This window comes from Carettochelys insculpta, chromosome 1, assembly GCF_033958435.1.
Source record: "Carettochelys insculpta isolate YL-2023 chromosome 1, ASM3395843v1, whole genome shotgun sequence".
Lineage (NCBI taxonomy): Eukaryota > Metazoa > Chordata > Testudines > Carettochelyidae > Carettochelys > Carettochelys insculpta.
Genome location: NC_134137.1, coordinates 108,547,677 through 108,569,755, shown reverse-complemented (window position 1 = coordinate 108,569,755; position 22,079 = coordinate 108,547,677). Strand labels below are relative to the sequence as shown.

Here is a 22,079-nt window from a genome sequence, read left to right as displayed (position 1 = left end):
GCATTGAGCAAAAATAAAGCCAAATAGATAATGCACAATGAAGTAAAGTCAGAGAGGTCACAGAAAATACTAACCTAAACAGAAGACAAAAGTGTGTATTTTTTGTCACAAACCAGGGCATTCTTTATACCTATACAGATTATCTGTTTAATAGACAACGTTTTCCAGAGCCTCTAAAAATATACACCTGAAAATTTTGAAATTGGATTAGTACATGAAAACAAACATTTGCCAGTGCTAAACAAAGTAATTTTGTACCCAACTTACAGAAATGTGGGCTTTTGGAAGATATGGCACAAAAACATATAAATGGCATTAATTATTCCTCATCTTAATCTTTAAAGCACTGAATCCTGATACTATACTGTTACTTGCCAATTTACTGTAACACTTTCCATAAAAAAGAGTAACACAATTTTTCAATTCTATTAGGAATTTTAAGCAGACGGTTACTGAAAACGTTACTTTCCAAAATGACTAGAAATGGATGACTGATATAAGACCCATAGAGTACAGAATGTGATTATTGGTAACAAAGAAATGCTGTCAGTTACAAGAATTTTAAAATGGTTTCACAAGGCTAATGTCATGAATGCCTGTAAAGGGTTCAACCCAGAAAGAGTGGGTTCTCTGTTGGCAAGCAGCCAGATGAGCCAGTGGGGAGAGAGGAGTCTTTTGAACTGAAGCAGTTACCTGCTTAGAAGATATTTCTTTTGTCTGGCTGGAGCAGACACACCAAGATGTTTAATCCTCAACAGGCTTAAATCCAGCAAATATTCAGGCCACAACAAAACCTGGGCATACAGATATGTAAGCAGAAAGAAAATATTTAGTCAGATATGATCAGGTTATTTGTTATTTTGGGTTTGGTGTGGAACTTTTCAGGCTTACTGATGTACCACCCTCCTCCCCCCATACACTGTAACTTCTAAACTGAATCCCAGGGAAGTAATTCTCTGTGCTTTTACCTACCTTTTCTTAAGTTGCTTTGTAACACCTAGAAACAAAGTATACTTTATCATCACTTTATTGGTACACTTTATCTTTTATTAATAAATTACTTGTTCTTTAAGGCAATAATTGAATTCCTGTGTCCAAGGGAAGTGTCTGTGTATACGTATGACTAAGACTGAAAGGTCAGTTATCAGATTGCAGCTTACTTTCTTCCTCTTTGTTTAAAGCTGTCTCCTAAGAAAGGTGTTAAGAGTTTGGGATTATCCCACAGGGAGATATCCCAAATTTGATTTTTCTGGGTTTTAAAGAGATGTTTTCTCAGTTGGGTGGTAGCATCTACCTCCCAGAATCAGGGAATCTGTGACCTTGGGAAGCTTTTAAGTAGAAGCCTATGGAGGCAAGCTATTTTAAGGTCTCTTGCAGACCCTCACCTTCCACACTTGGAGTGTCAGAGAGGGGATCAGCCTGGACAATAGTTATTAATACCACCTTACTACTGGGATGGTGAAGAGGGTTAATGTATTTTGTGCAGCTTGTATTGCTCTCTGTTGCGTTGGTGCTCATATGAGGCAGTCAACCAAATATGGGAAGATCATTAGCCCTACCCTGTAGGGGTGAGCTGCAGTAACAACTAGAACCTTACAGAATACCTTACAGCTGTTAATAATTTGAAGAGAAACACTTTGCATTGGTAATGTTGATAGCCTAGTGCAGGTGTGGGCAATAATTTTTGATGGTGGTGTGGGGCACTCCAAGAATGTGGAAAGTGGTCAAGGGCCTCATTCTTCTATGATATCAATGGAGGCGCAAAGTCTGGGATGGAGCTTGAGTGCAAAAGGGAGCTTGGAATAAAAGAATGGGGCATAGGAGTGGGTACAGCAGTTTGGGTGTGACCTATGGAAGGAGAAGGTTGTGACCTGGGCAGGGGTTTGGGGGGCAGGTTCTGAGGGGGCATGGGTGCAAGAAGAGAGGCAGAGGATTTGGGTTATATGATGTATGGGTAGAGAAGGGGGAGCAGACAATTAGGGTTACGTAACAGTGGATGGCTGAGTGGTTTGGGAGGAGGGAGAGCTGGAGATGCCAGAGGCAGACTCTGGCTGCAAGACTTACTTGATTGGCTCCCAGCAAGCAGCACAGGTGAACTCATAGGCAGGCTGTGTGCCTCTGTGAATAGCTACAGACCAGAGGGGAGGGGCAGTGGTGCTTTAAACAGGAAGCTCCCATTGGCCCAAAACCAGCCAATACTCAAACCTCCCCCCACCCATGGGTTCACAGCTATTGTAATACAAAAAGGGCCCCACAGCCACTTCTTTGAGCAGCATACAGGAGTGGGGCAGCCATGGAGCCTGTCTATGGCTACCCACTGCATCTGTGGCCCAGATCTTGTGGCTTGGTTTGCCGAATCCAGACCGTGGCTGTATTTTGCCTGGACGTGGCCTAGTATGAAGTGCAGAACTCTGCACACTGGATTAATAGTGACATGAAGATAGGCCTCTTGGAGTTTGGGGAATGAGAGTCAACCTCCTTTCTCTAAAGAGAACCCTAACCCACTCCCTTCTGTAATGGTGGAATTGTGGTTGCCAGGGTTAACACTTTAAAGCACTGAGTCCACAAAAACTTGTTGAGTTTACGTAAGTTCACAATGCATCTCCAGCAATTGTTTTTTTTGGGGAGAAAATAATGTGAATAAAATGCTGTTAACCCTGTGTTTGAGATTGTATTGGTTCCCTGGCTCTTCCAGGACCTATTCAAAAGAGTTTCGGCCTCCATAGACATCTCTTTAGCAGAGCTGTCAGAGACCAGCACAAATTTGCCAAGATCCTATAGCCATATCCACAAGCAAAGATAGCTCTGCTACTCAAAATTGCCATATCTTGAAAAGCCAATATGGCAGACACCTGCTGTTGTCCAAGCCATTATAGGAGGCTTGGAGAGAAAACACTGCATACCAATGAAGGAGGCAAGAGCGAATCAAAGTAAAATGGCACTTTCCGGGATCAAAGTCGACTTTGGAACTCTAGACAAGTGGTGAGGATTAAGGAGAAACACTCCTGTCACCTTCCTCTGTATAGACAGCCATAGCAGTCATTAGATAAGACTATCATTAGATGAGACATAGCACTGATAAGTTTATTTTAGCTACACAACTGGCATAGCTAAAATTGTGCATCAGTGGTCGACTTATGTCTAGTCTAGATATAGCCTGTCTTACTACAAAAAGTGAGATTTAAGGGATGAGTAGTTTGAGGTAATAGGAAAGACAAGGCTTATAACAGTTTACAATCATGTGACTAGTTATTTCCATATGTATCTTGTTTCTTCAGTTATTTTACTACGGGTGTTTTTAAAACATTAATTCCACCAAGAATCTGAATACAGCCTTCAAAAGGTTAAATATAGCTGTGGATGCTTGGACCTTTTCACAGCCACATTGTACAGTAATTAATAGAAGAGGAGTAAGCATTTTTTATTAAAACTTTAAAAACACTGCACAAGCAAGATCCATACCTCACCACTAAAATGGAACCTAGATATTTATCCAGATGTACTTCTGTAGATTGCACAGCACAAAATCCTATTAAAACCCTCTTTAGTTACAAAATCCAAGCACTCAAAATTTAAGAAAATACTAAATCATAAGTCAGCAACCTTTCTGAGTCGGAGCGCTCAAATATGAACTTTTGACTTCTATGTACAGCACAAGTGCCAGTGATACTAGTAGTCCTACTTACAGCAGCTTCATTAACAAATTAAGACAGATCTTTAGCATTTCAGTCTTTAAATCTCTGCCCAGCTAGGTTTTTATATATTTAAAAATGTCCAGGATTTTAATAAATGTTGAACCACTCTTATCCTGCATTCTCTGGTCCAGCACAACAATGGATGTTGCTGCAGCAGGGAGCCCTAGCCATAGAGCTTTAAGACTAAAAACTAGCATTGCCTGATAGCTAGGCTGTTCCCACTCTGGGGTGCAGAAGGTCAGGGTCTACAAGAGACTTTAAAATACCTTCCCACTAAGGGAAAGTGTTTAAAAAAAAAAAAATAGGGTAACAGATTCCCTGGCCTTGGATTGGTATTGCTGCCACCACCCAAATGCACAAAAGCCCTTTAAGAATCAAGGAAGACATTTGGAAATTCCTTGATGGCGGGGTACAACCAAGTTCTTTAACCCACCCTCTGGAGAGAGCTTGGAAAATTAATTTTTCCTAGTAACATGGCTTGCAGTCTTAGGCACATGCACATTGAACCTCTTGCAATCTAGGACACAGGAATCAGATCAGTCTTAAAAAGGTAATGTTTATTAATAAAACAAAGGAAACATACTTGGTGAAACGTTACTTGTTTGCAAGGTGTTACAGAACAACTTTAAAAAAAATGGTTTAAAACACAGAATTGCTTCCCTGAGATTCAGCTTGGAAAGTCAGTGTGTGTGTTAGAGGAGAAGAGGTAGTTACATGTGCTCAGCATGCGGAAATTCACAAACCCAAAAATAAAGAAAATAACTTGATTGCGTCTGACTAAACATTTCTGTTTTATTTAACTCATCTGTAGTTTCAAGATTTAGTCCTTCCCTCAGCATGTCATCGATGAATCCTCCATGCCTGTCTTCCTGGCTTAAATCATGTCTGTGCAGCTCTCCTCTGGACACACACAGATAGGACCAGAAAGGTTACTGCTTCCAATTCAAAACCCCAAACTGTGTCTCCATTGTCAGAAGAGACAATTCATTTCCTGCTGTTGTAGCATTCCTCCAGAGTCTCTAGGAACCACTGCCTATGGTTTTAACCTTTACAGGCAAGAAAATTAAGGTGAGGTTTCAAGAGTTAACCGCTTTAGTTAACTGAATGGCTGGAATGTCCAGAAAAGGGTGTTACTCCTCTCCTTCATCACACCTTGGTAACAGGTGAAGGCTTATATTCCTGGAACAGGAACGGATGGGCTGCTGAAGCAAATTTCTCTATCCCAGCCCAACACCTGTTTTGTCTCCATCCACCAGGAGGTGGAGAAATGCCTGCCTTATCTGATGCCCCCAGAAAGGAATGGGCCGTGGGGTTGACACGCAAGGTCTAAAGAGGTGCTCTGAGTGCGAGCCTGGCCGAGCTCTCTCCAACTGTACTGGGATAGCTGATCTGGTAATTTCCAGGGATTCACAATGCATTGTATAGGATGAAAGTGATGGTGCTGCTGCTGTGTGGTCCTGGGTCATTAGACCCTTTATGCTCAGTAGTTATTTTGGCATGCTATCCAAATTTTCCTCAAAAAATGACAGCAAAGAAAGAGAAACATAACAGATGCATGGGTGACAAAGAAATCTCTCTACCCAGGGAGCTTTCCTATGGCCAAATTTCAAAGGCTTATGGTAAATAATGCAGATGTTAGAACTTCTCAAAGAGATCAGAAGAACAATTTCCATTTTATACAGGAAGTGTTGTGTGACCTAAACACTAGAGATTACTAGAACTCCCTCTGTTATACAGAGACAGCTTTCAAGGGCATAAATAGTTGTTGAACACCTAACTTCATTGACTTTCATTTAAATTGGACACCTAGTAATCAGTCGTACCTTTGAAAATCTTTTCCATGATGAACTTTACAACTCCTCCTTTACATTTCTGTCAATATAGGAGATGGCGTTCTATTACTCTACCAGCAAAACTCAAGTTGATTACATGTAGCTTATGCTTATAATTTCATTTACAAGTACTGAAATATTTGTGGATTGAATTAGGTAACCCCAGTTAATAAAATCACTCTCTCCACATAAGACATTAACAGATGTACAGACTAGAAATCTTCAACCTGTGAAAAAAAATTGAAATGTAAAATAAGGCTGTCAGGCCCAAACACACTTACTTGGCAATGCGCATATCAGTTTAATAAAACAGAATTTAGATATCCAGTGTACAGCAAACTTCAGTGTTACTTAGCTCACAGAAATTAAATGAATTACAAGATCATAAAAAAATAAGTCTCAATATCTTAGATATGGACATTAAATTTTGATTATGAAATGTTCCACAGAGAGTTTTACTTAATAAAAAAAAAAAAAAAAACCAACAACAAACAAACAAAAAAAATGGCCTACTGTATTTCCTATGTAATGAGAGGAAAATAAAAAAGGATAAGCCTAGAAAGTGGGCTGCGAGTAATGAGCTTCGACTGGACCTTTTCAAACACCACCTCTGATTTTCAGGTGTAAGTACATTTCACTTTTTTCCAAAATGGTATTCTGTCAAAGCTGACAGGATTTTTTTTAAAATCCCAAAGATGCATATGGTTTTCCATTTTATTGAATTGCTACAAGGACGAAGAAAACACAAGCAGGAAAAAGGGAAAATAATTCAGCAAACAGATTATATGAGCAACACATTAAGACCATTGCAGATTACTCTTCTCTATGAGAGCTGTTTGCTGCTGTGTATTTTTCAATGAGTCATTTCAGCAATAATGAACACAAAGACATGCTTTTGTTCAAATCACAGACAATAGGATTACATTTGAAGTGACCTTCCACATGTTAAAGACAAAACTCTCCTTTCACTCATTATTGCTCTTATAGCTAGAGCAGTGATTTTATGATATTTAGTATATTTCTTTTTTTTTTTTTAAGCTTTGGGGAACTGTGTGGCATAGCTTCTGATGCATATGCATGAATCAGGACACAAACGTATTTTATCATTACTTTTAAATATCAAAAGCAGCCTATGAAAGCAAAAAAACCACAAACCCCAAAATAAAAAACCCAAACCTACACTAAACCGCAGAATGAAAAACCCAACTTATGCTATTGCATATTAACTAAGGGCCGTCAAGTAACTAAAAATAACACAATTTTGAGATTAAAAAATTACAATGAATTGCTATTTTAAGCAGAATATCAAGGAAATATTGATGTTTTCTAAATATTCCAACATATTGATTTCTATTACAATACAAAATACAAAGTGTACAGTGTTCACTCAATTTTAATTGAAATATTTTCACTGTAAAAAACCAGTACTTCAATTCATTTTGTACAAATGCCATAGTTCAATCTCTTTATCAAGAAAGTTGAACCTACACAGAATTGGGTTTGGGGGTTTTTTTTTGTTTGTTTGTTTGTTTTTTCTTTTAAAAAAATCTGCTCTCAAATATATTTAATCTTTAGACCCTACAAATCCACTCAGTCCTTGACATGGATATGAAAAGATTTTACCATTCAACAGAGAAGTGAATTGTGCAAGTTTCCCCTCCCTCCCCCTCTCTCCTGCCCCCCAGAGCTACTGCTGCTGAGTCAGCCTTTATTGTGTGTACTATTTTGTATGGGACTCCCTTAGCAGAGTCTTGGCTTACTGAAGGGATAAGGTTTTGGGGTTTTTTTGTTTTTTGTTTTTTTTTAAATCTCAAAGTCAATATTCTGGAAATGGGATGGGGTACTGTGTAGGAAACAGACATTCTTGACATTGCTCCTGTTGGTCTGGTTTTCTAAGCTCACCACCTGTTTGAAGGGGAAGACAGTTTCATCTCAGAAATCTGTATTCAGGGAGCATGAGCAAACAATGACTTGTGCAGGAGCAAAGTCAAAGAGAACGGGGGGTGGGGGGACACAGTGACAAGGAGAGTTAGAAGAGGCTGGTGCAAGGAAGCTGAGCTTGCTAGGCTAGGTCTCTGTTCTCTCTCCAAGGATATGTTCTGGAACAAGGGGCTGGCTGGGGACAAACAGGCATGGTGGTGTCAGGATCCCTCCCCCTCCCCTGGAGCTAGGATAGGAGCCACTTCCTCTTCTTTCCTCTCCTTTTCCCACCCTCAAGAGGCATATTGGGTTACTGTGCCTGTTCTGACACTGTTAGGACCCTCTGCAGCTGATGCCTCCCCCCAACCAAAGATACATGATTAATGCCATTAGCAAAATTAACACATTAATTGCAGTAGATGCCTGTGATTAATTGACAACCCTAGCATTAATCCAGGACGGTTGTGACAGAGAGGAATGAAGAGAAATGAAGGAGCCTTCAATTTGTAGCTTAAATATATGGATGAGAAATACAACAGTGATCATTAAGAAAAACAGGAATCATTATATTAGAGACATATAGTATAATTCTGCATTCAATGGGACCAGGATTGGGGCTTAAGTGAATCTTTTATAAAGAATATTTTTAAAAAGGAAAAATTAATTAGAAGCATTATAATTTGTATTCTCTTTTTATATACTAAGTATATAAATTTGTGAAATAAACCATATAAAAATACTTTCATTTTGTCACACCAGCCAGAATTTTTAGACACCACATTTTATCCCACAGATAAAAATGAGTGTCTGTAGATATTGTGGAAAGGAAGCCAGGTGGGGCAGGAGGTGCAGAGGGTATCCCCTTTGCTTCATTCTACTTAGCCTTGCCAAAAGAGCATTCCAGATTGTCACACAAAGTGCAATACATACCACCAAATAACCACCAGATTATTAGCAAATGTGCCCAGTTTCGGAGAATTACTATCAAATTTCAAAGTTTAACAGCAATATACACAACATAAAATAGTTATACAACATAAGCAAATACTTTTGTTTCTTTTTTTATTTTTAAACGAACTGCCAACTAAAACTAGCTACAATGTTAGAGTAATCCAATGGGAAAAGAAGTCACTTAAAATTAAAACCAACATAAGTGAAAGAGAGACTTCAAGCCCTGGCCCGTATAGTGTTCTTCATACCAGTAACAGCAATTACAATGAAAAATTTAACTTTGTAGAGCTAGCAGTTTAAGATGTTTTAAAAGAATTGGGAGGCAAAACCAAGCGGCCACAACTCCTTCCAACTTCAGCAGGAGGAAAGGATGTCGTCTCAGTCCTTCTTCACAGATGGAGAAGTTTATTTGCATGAAGTTTAAAGCATAGGCTTGTCAGTAGTGGAGTTAAGAGTATCTAGGAGCAGATTTCTGAGTTGAGATGAGGGTGGGTACACACTTCATACTATGTTAATGTGATGCTGGAGCCCAGTGCACAGTACTATTACATCTGCCTCCTCTCTTCATTCCTAGGCAGGACAATCGCCTGTCATGATGTTTCCTTTTCATCTCCAAGTGGTTTTAATGTTTACAGTTTATTTTTGGTGGTTTTCCATTGACTTTACTCTGTTGTATTGCTCAATTGTCTACTATTGCAACACTACGTAAGCAGCTAGCTCCTGCGAGATGTTAATTCAGTTTAGCTTGAACTGGCCAGCAGACACATAGGATTCCCTGATAACTTATTTTCACAACAAAGACCACAATGACTAAGTTACATTATTTCTGACATATTAAATGTATGTGTATCCAATAATGATTAGGTGTATTGGGGTAGTGAGTTTGTAGAGTCTGGGCAGTGTGGATAAAGAGCAATGGTTTAATAAAATAAATAAAACTGATATTTTTTAAATCAAATACTAAATTTCTTATTTACAATAATTTACAATTAAATCTCATCCTAAACATAATAGACATCCATTTACAATCTCAAAAAAAGAATTAACGGCTCTTGTTTCCCCAGCCTAACTATTAGTTCTTCTTGAAAGCTCTCAGCTTTCTGTTTCCATTTCTCAGCAGACTGAAAAATAACATGCAAAGAAAGATATAAACTGGATAGGATTGTTTTTGTTTTATGCTTATGGGCCTGGGACAAGTACTGCAGAGGAGTTAGTTTAGACATTATCTTGAAAATCAAAGAGACAAATATATAGAGAAGGATGAAGGAAGCAGAGTGTACTGGCGAAAAAAAAAAAAAAGGAAGATATTCAGTAAACACGCACACTTTCCTATATTCCCCCCACACTTTTGCCACAGAAGATCTGTCACACCTTGTGGGCATAAGAGAGATCCTATCTAGGAATAGTCTGAAGAAATTAACTCCCTGAGTAAGAACAGAGAAGTGTTAGCAGGGCAAGAAGATGCTGTAGAGCCTAGTTGCAAGGAAGAAACATCATAAGGAAAACTGCTTATTGGGAGAAAATTATGTGGATGAAAATGTGGATATGGCTGAGTGGAACAAATAATTCACTTTGTAATGTGTCTTTCAGTATAAGTGTGATTTAACAGTAAAATTCCCAAGCTGTTTGCTGAGTTGAGTGTTACTAGAAAAAAATAGGCTAGTTAAGCTATTTATGGCTTCTTTAATTAGTTAATTAGGTTTAGAAGGCGAACTGGTTAAATGAACAGTGTAAGATCATTGAATAGCAACATGGGAGTGATACAAAAGAGATGCATACGCGAATCCAGTAGGTAATAGGAAGGAAAACCATGTTCATCATCTGGCTGTCTGAAGTCGAAGGATGATAGGATAATAATGGAAAAGGATAAAATTTTGGAAGGGTGGTCAGAATACATTTCAGAACTCTATGATGATGAGAGAGTAGAAAAGTTGAGTCCCTCTAAGAATGCAGATGGTCCACCTATACTCAAGGAAGAAGAAAGAAAAGCTTTGAAATGCATGAAAAGAGGAAAAGCACCTGGTCTGGACAAACTCAAGTGTGAAATGTTTGAAGTCTTAGAAGACTTTGGTATTGATACAATTATGAAATTCTTAAATGATATTTACAGTACAGGGCACATCCCAGAAGACTTATCAAGATCTGTTTTTATTGCCTTGCCGAAGAAACCACATGCAACTGAATGAACAGCATAGGACAATCAGTCTCATGAGTCACATGACCAAAATTCTTTTGAAGATTATTATGTACTGGATTAGAAATCACAGTCAGAGACTTCTGACGAACAATGTGGATTTTTGAAAGACAGAGGTACTGGTAACACAATCTAGATTTTTAAGGTCATTAATTGAAAAAGCACTAGAAGTTCCAAAGGACATATATTTGTGCTTCATCAACTATGAGAAAGTGTTCAACAAAGTAAAACATGAAGAAATGATGAAACTGTTGGAAGAACTGGATATAGATGGGAAGGATTTGAGAATAATTAAAAACATCTACTGGGAACAGAGAGCAGCCATCAGGGTCGGAAAAAATCTTAGTAGATATGCGAAGATAGAACACAACCTTGTCTCACTCCTTGTTTTTTCACCTGATCTCTTTAACTTGTACAGTGAAAGAATAATGTGCAAAATAGAAGGTTTGCCAGGATTAAACATTGGAGGCTGTAACATCAACAACTGAGGTATTTAACAGCAGAAGGTGAAAAAGATCTTCAGGAACTGCTTAATGTTTTCAATAAAGAAAGCAAGCTGAAGGAACTCAAGCTGAACATCTCAAAGACAGAAGTAATGGTTATTATGAAGACAAAAGGTACTGCCAACATGTGAGGTACTAGCAAATGGAACAGTTCTTTGTCAAGTGACTAAATTCAAGTACTTCGGATCCTATATCACATCCGATGGTAGGCGTTTAACTGAAGTAAAATGCAGAAATCGCTCAAGCGAAAGCAGCATTTCAGAAAACAAGAAGCATTCTCACAAACACATCTTTATCATTGGAGATTAGGAAAAGAGTGCTGCAATGTTATGTAGAACCAGTCCTCATGTGTGGATGCGAATCATGGACTATCAGTAAACAAGTTGAGAAGTATGTCGAAGCCACAGAAATGTGGTTTTTAAGAAGGATGTTGTGCATCTCATGGACATCCAAAAGGACGAATGAGTGTCTTAAATGAAGCCAACAGCAAAAAAACACTTAAATAGGATAAGAACAAGGCAGGCAAAATTTATAGGCCATATAATTAGAAAGTCTGCACTTGAAAATTTAGTGACAACAGGAAAGTATAATGGAAAGCGAGGATGAGGTAGACAATGTGAGAAAATATTGGACAGTATCACTTCATGGTTGCATTGCCACAGTACTGTGGAGATCCTCCAGAATACTTGTAATAGACAGGGGTGGAGGGCCACGATCGCCTACGCTAATCAGCATGGCACGAATGAATGAATGAATGAATGAATGGAGGTTTAGAATCGATCACTCAAGTATACAATACTGAAAGCTAGAGCAAGAAATCTAGAGTTGCAAGATGCCAGTGTCATTTGCTTATTTTATATTTCATAATGGATGCCCCTTATTTTAGAATATCATGGCCACAGACCACAATGGTGATACTGTAAGTCTACTCCCTATTTCACTTCAGCACAACTCAGCTTTTCCAAGGAAACATCAGCCTATACTTGCTTTTTTAAGAAAAGAGAAGTGCCAGCGAGCTCAGTGGGGCTTACTCCAAAATTAAGTGCAATCTAAGCATAGCCAATCTTTGCTTTTTTGGTAACTTGATTTAAAAAAAAAAAAAAAAAAAAAAAAAAAAACAAACATCCGTGATTTTGGGGAGTGATTTAAATCTACCCACCCTGAGTCTGAGACAGGAGCTTCTTATTAAACGAAAACAAAACAGACTTTTGCTCATTGGCTCTAGTGACCCTGTTAGTTATAGGACACACAAACACTTTTCTACTGAAATTTGAGAAACAGGCTGCAGTAAAACTAACTGCCAGATATTACAGCACTAGAAACAATAGGGAATTTACCACCATCTTCAGGTGTGTGAACAAACAAGCTGCTCTCAGGATTTTGGCTTTTCCCACCATACGCCAATCAAAAACACCACACCTTTACTTGGGACCATTCAGTATGGCACTACTTGCAAAACTAAGTTGTAGGCTCGATGATTAGAATTAAATTCAGTCAGCATTTGTATCATAAAAAGAGTTAATGTGATTATGTGTACTTTTCAGTATGTCATAAAACTCCAGCGTTTAGTTCAAAAATCCTTTCAACAACCTCACTCTCAATGTCTCAAAATGCAAAAGTCCATCCACACCATTAAAATGCTTCCTTTCCAGACCCAAGCTCCACAAAACCCCTTTATTTTAACATAACCTTTGAACGTAATATGAATTGTTATTTTGATATGTCAAGCATAAGCCAATCACAATCTCGCTCTTCACATTAGAGTAGGGGTTAGTCTCTGGCAGGCCGCCACCACTGCTATATTTACCTTTGCTTCCTGAGGTATTGGACAATCGCTGTTCAAAGCCATTGGCTGAGGAGGGAAGCAGTACAGACTAGGACACGACTTACTACCACGCCCACTGACTGTGAACAGTGTTCCATGGCCAGTGAGAGCAGTAACTGCCCGTTAACTGTGGAGGCACAGGTAAACAGAGAGGTGGGGGTCTATCAGGAACTAACCCTGGCAGATTAGAAGGTTGTTCTGGAGTATGTGCACTTTTGTCTTCAAAATGCTATAATGATAATGTTTAAAGTTTTCTAATACACTAGTTTTCAAAGAATCTACTACACCTCTCCATGTCAGTGCTTTACAAAAGATTCACAAACACAAAACAAAAACAATACAAAAAAAAAAAAAATCACTTACCAGATGCCTGGCAAATTCTTTGTTTTCTGAAAGAAATCCATACCCTGGGTGAACCTTTGAAAATAAAAGCCAGGAAGAATTTTAAAATTTAAACAGTTTTCAAAGACTAGACACTAATACACAGACATCTCTCAAGGTAAGACACCTGCCTCACCAATTATTATTTAAATTAGCTCAACATTTCAAGACTGTTTATCCTCAGCCTAGATTAAGTGATTTGGCGTTGCCAAATCACATCTACTAACATTCATTGGCTAAAACTGCTTTGCTGGAGGCAGCACTTCTTGTCTCTGACAGAAGGAGCGGACTGTCTCTGGGGGAATGGAGATTTTTTTTTTCCTTTTCTCTTTGCCATGCTTCTATTAAACATATCTCAATGTTTATACTCAACCACTCCCTTCCTATTCCTCCCTAACAACCCCACAAGCCCCTGTAAGATGAGCACTTCGGTGGCTACCCAGCTGATTAGCAGGAACTCTCACAGCTGGCAATAGCTGTGTCTATCGGTGGTGCACATGTGCACATACCTCAGTGCATAACAAAATTTATTCCACCCATGAGTGGAAAAAGTGGAGGAAACACCAGCCCTGATAACCACCACCAACTCTTCTCTCACAAAATTGTTCTAGCACAAGAACCTAACAGCAGTTCTAATGACTACCATTAGAAGTGCTATCACCTCTAATACTGACAGCACTGCTAATGACCAACAGAATAATGTGTTCTGCTTTTTCAATAGGGACAAAAATAATGTGTCCTCAAACCAAAATTATGTACCCACACATTCTGCATAATCACACAAACACAGCACTGTTTTAAATTTGATATAAACTGTCACCTAAAGAAACACTCACAGATTCAAGAACAAATTCTTATCTGTATTAGGTCTTAAACAGTACAGATATCTGCACTATTTGTAAATTCATTTTCAAGAGTTGGGATTTTTTTGGTTTGGTAGTGGGTTTTTTTTTTGTTTGTTTGTTTTTTTTAAAACAATCGCCGTACTGAAATGCATTTATTTCAAAAGAAGTGATAATACTAACTGAGCCACTCCCACGTAATCACTGGTGTTGACTGATTCCATCCATCAAAATTTTATTTAAATATTTTTGTTCATCGTGATGCATTTAATTCACTGGTACCACAACAAAAAACATTGTTCCAGTCTGCTATATGCTTGTTTTTCCAATATAATCCCTGTTAAACTTTGGCTCCCCGTATGCTAATGTGAATTTTGTGAATATTACGAAACAACAAAAACAATTACTAGATGCACCATTTACCTTTTTGCAAGTGCAATTATGTGTGTAATTTTAAAAATAATTAAAACTGTATTTAAACAAAAGCATTTTCTGGACACTTTATAAAAACATTGATAAAAGCTGCTGTGGCATGGAAAGGGTTAGTGCTCAAAACTAATTGGTTTTTGTTTTTTTTTTTTCCTGAAGCAAATTTGGGAATGAACTGAAGCTGCTCCCTGGTGTGAAAGCTGAATCCAGCAGCCACCTGCAGGATCAGCGACCAGCACTGCCAGATGCTACAAAGCCTTTGATTTCCAGTAGCGATTTCGGCCACATTTAACTCATGTGACATGAACTAACTGGAATAGCATATTCAATCACTTTTTTTTTTTTTTTTTTTTTTTTTTTAAAATACAAACTCTGGCTTTCCTTCCTTCTATATATGAAACAGCTGCAGCAGATAGGCTCATTCAGACTCACAGCTTGGGCCCTGGTTTGCTTAATGGCTTCCATGATGGCATCCATGTTGAGGTAGCTTTTGCTGGTGGGAGCTGGGCCAACACAGACAGCCTCATCCGCCATTTTCACATGAACCTGAAGAGGCAAAATTCTGTATTAACAGATGCTCCCAGCAAAAATAATTACTACCACTCTGAAATATGCACACAAAACTGATTGTTTCAGAGATAATTAACATACACCATAGCCATTTCTAAAATGCACACTGAAATTAAACATCAAATGTACAAGAACTCAAAGTAATATTAAATCACATTTCACTTCCTCCAAGCTTAAGTCACTGTAATAATGTTTTGTTATTTCAATACATACTTTATATTTTGTTAAATAAATGACAAAATATAATTTCAGCTTCCTGTACTGATTATCTATATGTAAATTCACAGCCTAAAACTACTTTGTTACATGTAACCAGGGTAGCCTAATATCTTAATACTTAAACAACAAACATTCATGGCCAATTCTAAGCAGACTCCCCAGGAAGTTGGGGATAATTAGAGTGAATTGAATGAAGGGATGCAGTGAGTGTCCCTGCACAGCATCAGGTCAGCACCATGCACAAATTAAAGCCTGTGACTAAAGAGTTCAATATCTATGTACGTGAACCAGAAAATCTTGAAAATTATTTAAGCAGGCTCATATTTAATTCCTGATCCATAGTATCCTGATTCACATGTGCAACTGGGAAGTACATATCTAAGTCAAATTTTAGCTTATAAAAATATAACCATTTTCCCCACAGTTTAGAGCACTAATTAAAGGAAAAGGTTTTGGAAAAATTTAAACAGATCATCTGAATAATACACATGGGTTATTTTCATTTGAGAAAGAACTTAAAAACTGCAACTAAGCAGTAATTTTTACATTGGTTTGGAAATGCCAAAGTGATTCTAATATACATTTTTTAAAAAATATATAATCTCAAATGAGAAATGTTTAATTACAATTTGCATAATTAATATATTTTAACAGACACTGACTTTAAAATCATATCAGTTTTGACATTCCAACATTTGTACAAATCCAAGCATACATTAAGGCCCATTTGTTAGTATCTTCCATTATTTTAAAAACACCATAAGCAAAATATTTTAATTAATTTATTAAAGTTAGCTGGACACTGGCATTAAAACTACATGAAAATAAGTACCGTAATTTAGAATATTTTCAGTTCCTTGATTATTTTCCTTTAGGAGTCTTACTCCAACAGAATAACAATATTACATTGTAAATAGAGTATGAACTTGTCAATTCACATGAGTATATAAAAAAAAAAACCTCTCTCTCTTAAACTGGCCTCTGCATACTACAGGATTATTCAAAGAAATAGAAGGTACAGACATGCACACATATATGAAGGCATAAAAATGACAGAACAGGCAACAAAAAATATTTTGCTTGAGACGCATTTAAACCAACAAGGTCAAAACATTTCTAGTAGAAGCAAAATTCTGTAATACCACAGGGCAGGGGTCAGCAACCTTTCCAAGCGGAATACCAAAATTTGACTTTTTGATCTCTATGTACGGTCCAAGTGCCAGTGATACTTTTTAAAGTCACTAATAAGTCCTACTTACAACACCTTCATTAATAAACAAATCAGGATGCAGGGCTTTACCGTTTAAGTGGTGGCTGGTGTTAGCATCCACAGGTGACATGTCTGTAAGCAAGTGGGAAGAGTGGCAGGGCTGAGCTCCCGCCTCATGTGCTGGTGAAAAATCAGCTCATATGGCACTCTTGGTCCCGGGGATGGGGGTTGCTGACCCCTGGTACAGGGGTACTGACTCTGAACCTGAGTTTTGGTTCTAATTTTCAGTTGTGCTTTTAAGAGTCTGGAAAATTAAACCCTAATTCCCAGATTCAGCAAGGTGCTTAAATTCCTGCTTAATTTGAAGCATAAAATTTCATAGAATCATAGAACACTAGGACTAGAAGGGACCTCGAGAGACCATCAAGCCCAGCCCCCTGCCCCAATGGCAGGCCCAAGTACTATCTAAACCATCCTTGATAGATGTCTATCCAACCTGTTCTTAAAACATCTCCAGCGATGGAGATTCTACAACCTCCCACAATTTATCCCACTGTAATTAGTGGAGCTGCTCACAAGCTTCAACTTAAGCATGTACTTCAGTACCTACAAATGCACATTACTTCATGGAATCTCTAATCTACGACATGTGAACTATCAGAGTTGGACTTTTCAGTTGAATGGCATTAGGCAGGTAAATGCTGGCAGCATTTTGGCCTTCCTTACAGAAGCACAGTAGCATGTCTTCAGATGAAGAGTTAGAAAACCATTTTGAGTACCAAGAGAAACACACAAAAATGACAAGCAAAAATATACATTTGGTTCACAATCCTGGTTGTAAGAGACAAAGGAAATTTGTGTGTTTTGATTTTTTTTGCTTTTCTTCTTTCTATTTCTGTTTCCCTGTACCCTTCTTATCCCTGCTTTTTTGGGGGGAGAGGGGCTTCCTCTGCTTTTAGCACTCCCTGTTTTCTTCCTTCTTCCCATCCTTGTTTTCTGGTTGTTTCACTTCTCTCTCTACGTCCCACAAGTTCTCCATAATTGCTGGCATGTAACATCTTCCCCATGGCTTGCTCATAGCTTAGAATCAATTCACTCTTTCCCCTACTTGCTCAACTGTATGTGCAAGCACAATAAAAAAAAAAAAAGCAGAAATCAACAATATCCTTTATCAGTTTCACTTTGCCTGTTCTGCTCTGGCATGGCACACAAAAGCAGACACACTCTGCATGCCAAGCCATAAAGATTTTCATGCCAGTTGGCATTTATTGACTAATGACAGCTGCTTGAGTGACTGAAGGAACGTGGCAGTGATACGAACCTTTTGCATATCTGATTATTTACTGGGTCGTCACATTTTTAAGATCAATTCATACTCCTGTACCATCTCTTTGTTACACTAGTTAGATCAGGCATTTTACCTATGTAACACACTGGGTCATGATGTATGCTCATGTACCAGGCCACAAAAATTACATAACTTATACCACGTTACATTGAAATATGATACCAATAGCTAAACCATATGCAGTACCCAGAATTATAGGTAACTATTGCAAAGCCATTGTTTGTATCTACATTACAATAGCACCCTTCAAATTATTTCACAATGATCAAAGACACACACAGTAATACTGCACATACCCTTCTCTGAAGGGACCAGAAACATACATGTATATTTTCTACATTGTGAAGAATTAATAAGTTTCTCTTCACAATATTTGCAAATGTCAGAGGTCTTCTCCATAACTCAGGTTGCTTTAGCCTATCCATTAAATGCCTGTAGTGTGGACATTTTAAATTTAGCCATAGCAACTTTGCTCCCTTGCTGATTTTAGCCAGGCATATTACTTTCCAAAAACTTGGATGTCGTACAAATGTTGAAATCGCTGGACTTTAATTAATTTAATCATTGGACTTTGATTAACATTAGAACTTCAGTTCTGTACCTGGGCAGTACCAACAAGTGGAAGAATGTATGCTTTTGATGTGCACGTCAGTTTCTGCTCTAAACTAACAATATTGTGCTATCCAACTTCCAAAGTAAATATTTCAAACAGGATCATAAGATGCTAATGAATGAGTGGGGGGAGGGACTGAAAATGAGACTTCATGTCATGTCTTTACACCTACATACAAGCTGCTTATCTTCTGCAAAAGTAACATATCTAGAACATTTTATAATGAATAGCTCTCTCATGTCATGATTGGCATAAGACAGCAGAGTTTCTTCAAAAGGTTAGTGAAAAGATCTACTAAAATGTGTTATCACACATCTTTCAGCTAACTCAGACTTAAAGGCAAACTTTAAGCAATCCATGACATCATGGAGATTTGCAATACTCCCATGAATGTGAATTCACAAATCAAATCAACATATTATACTTATTCACAGCATTATTTCATCCCAAACCCTGCATCCATGACCAATACATGATGGCAAATATTCTACGTTTAAATTAGTGATTCAACCATTGGAAAAATTAGAATGATGATGCCTACATAATTTAAATATTTTTGAATTAAAGTATCCAAGAAACATCCAACTAGAACAACAGTTCCCAACCTTTTTGAGACAGGGACCCTTTTCGAGAATTCGGGAAGACAGTGATCAAGGCAATTCAAAATATGTGGGGGTGGGGTTGGGGGGAAAGAGAAGAAGGTTCTCCCCAGGAAAAATGCACTCCCTCTACCCCGCAACTTAAACCCCTCTCAGCACCAGAACCCCTCTTCCACCCCCAAGTTTAAACCCCTCTCAGCTAGAGTTGGCAGACTTTTGGAAAGCTTATGCAGGACAGGCAGCCCCACCTGTGGAATCCCCAGCCAGGGCTGCCTGTCCCACTAAGATTTCCAAAAATCAGGGCAGGAGGCAGGGACCCTGGCAGCCCTGCAGCTGGGAGCCAACTGGGGTGCACAGCCTAGTCAGCAAAGCTGAAGGATCCCCAGCACTGGTGGGGGCACGGGGGAAGAGAGGGCTGTAGCCCCATAGCTGGAAGCCGGCTGGGACACAGAGCCCTGGCTGGCAGCGCCAACTGTGGGATCCCCAGACAGAGGGGAGGGATGGCACCCCACAGCCCTATGGCTGGGAGCCAGCTGGGAAGTGGAGCCCTGGCTGGCAGCACCAGCCAGGGGAGGCTGCAGGTCCCCCTGCCTCCTCTGGCTGGGAGTCCTGTGGCTGGTGCTGGGAGCCAGGGCTCCGCTCCCCAGCCAGCTCCCAGCCACAGGGCTGTGGGGTGCCACCACCCCCTCCATCTGGAAATCCCACAGTTGGTGCTGCCAGCTCTCAGCTCTGCTCAGCACCACCCTGTCCCAGGCTTAAACCCCTGTTAGTACCCCGCCCGACCTACCTCACACAGGAGTTCTGAGCTGCAGCTGCTACTGATGACCCTCACTGCTGCCTCCTCTGCCCAGCTCCCCATGGCCCTCTTATTCCTTTCCCCCACCTGCAAAGCAGGCAGTTCCCTGATGTGTCCTGCCACACTGAAATGGGACTTAATTGGTTCAATGGTCTGATCCCTCCTGCAGGCCATTAAGCCAAAGAAACTGAGTTTCATTTCAGCACAGCAAGGCAGAGCAGCAAATGGCTCCTTGAAGAGCTACACATGGCTCAGAGCCACCCAGCCGGCAACCCTTACCAAATCTAATTGTGACCCATGATTGGGTTGCAACCCAGAGGTTGGGAATCCATGAACTAGAAAATGCTTATGCAAATCTTGAGGTGACACAGCAGCACTGTGACAGCATATACCTTACAATGTAATACAAGACAGGCTATTCTTATTTTAAAAAAAGTCACCAGAACTGTGTCACGTCACACACAAAAATGCAGCTTGAGAGACATTCTCCATCACAATATGAGGAGGAAAACCAAAAAAAAAAAAAACAGATCATGTGAAAGTTTCTCATGGCCATATGTTGAGCTCTGAATCTCTGACCATGCATCAACTCTGAGCTGAATTGCCATTCTCCAGGACACAAGACTTTTGAACACATCCCATCTTTATAGTTAAGAACACATGCTAACAACAAAGATACTTTAGCCAGTAGGCAACAGGGGGAGCATCCCTTAGAGAAGGCTAGCCCTGGCTCTGCCCTTAACACCCAGGTGCACCTCTCCCCTCTCCATCACCCCACAGCTGAAGCCCCATACCTCCCACATCCCCCCATAGCAGGAGTGGAGATGATCACCCATCCACCCAGAGGCAATCCCACAGACACACACCCCTCAGCTGGAGGAGCTGCAGGCCAGCCAAAGTCCTGAACCCCCTACCCACCTGCCCAGAGAAGTCCTGAGATGCAGCCAGAATGGGGGTCTCCTCCCCAGGTCCCAAGTTGCTGCAAGAAAAAACACCTCTGGTCCAGAAGACACTTTTGCTCTTCACCATGACAGTTCCAAGTTGGCTGAGGCAGTATTTGCTAAACAGCTTCCTGTGTTCATCACTAATGAAGAAACTGAGAAGTTAAATAGTACCTACCATTTCCTCAGCTGCCCCAGAACCTGTCCTGGACATCACAGATCAAAAACTTCTCCCCCAAACCCCACAACTAAGGGTCCAGTGGCCATGGCTACAAAAGGAGAGGCAGAGCCTCCCCAGCCTATTATACACACCAAACCAGCTTCATACCCACCACGTCCAATACACTCCCCACTCACTACGTGTGGTGAATGGGACACCATGGTGTGGCAATTGGCTCTGAAGTCGCATGCAGCTCCTCCAAGCCACACATGTGGGTGCCGTCCGCCTGCTTCACACGGAGAACAAGCATGTGGCAGCAGCAGCAGCAGCAGTTCAGGCCCCAGCACAGCTCCTGCCAGCACAGCTCCAACCAGAGCAACTCGGGCTTCGACTCAGGCCCCGGCGTGGCTTCTGTCAGCATGGTTCTGTGGTTCCTGAGGCAGCGGCGGCAACTCTGGTGAACCGCCAAATTCAGGTTGTACAGGAGGGCGAAGGGGGACTGGGGGAGGGCAAATACAGAAGGATGACATCTGTAGGTAGGGCAATCCTTCAATTAATAACTGACAACATGTTAAGACCATAACTAAGAACAACAAACCCGTGTGCTTATTCCCCTATGTCTTCATGTTATTAAGAGCATGGTGCCAGAAATCTCATAACAGTCTGTAGGGTGCGAGTGGCAACAAGAGTCAGTGAAAGACTCTGGAAGAAGGAGAAGCAATGAGGAAAGGGTTCAGCAGCTCTCTACTGCTAAAGCCTTTCACTACAGTAAGAAAGAGGCCCTGGTTTGGGAAAAGCTCCAGGAGCAGGGCTGCCCGAGCCTTTCCCTACTGCCTCCCACCTCCACCCTCCACATACACAGAGGAAGGCAGCAGGACACTACACAAATAAAATTAGTGTAGTCTATTTCATATCATACCCACACACTTTAAGCATCTTTTAGTTCTATTTGCCTCACCACCAACTCTGTTATTTTTACCCATGCAAGGAGTAGTGTGAGGTAAGATACATGTATCTATACTGCTGAGTATAGTGAAGACGCACTCTAAAT

General features: G+C 39.9%; 1 protein-coding gene across 2 annotated transcripts in view; it reads right to left on the bottom strand.

The window, feature by feature from the left end:
* Positions 1-22,079, bottom strand: part of PCCA (propionyl-CoA carboxylase subunit alpha) — a 469,473-nt gene that overhangs the window by 383,345 nt on the left and 64,049 nt on the right. For both annotated transcript variants that reach the window (XM_074989641.1, XM_074989649.1), the window contains exons 5-6: positions 15,005-15,118; positions 13,284-13,337 (exon numbers count right to left, since the gene is read on the bottom strand). In XM_074989641.1, the coding sequence (XP_074845742.1) occupies positions 13,284-13,337; positions 15,005-15,118 (168 nt within the window). The remainder of the gene's footprint in view (positions 1-13,283; positions 13,338-15,004; positions 15,119-22,079) is intronic.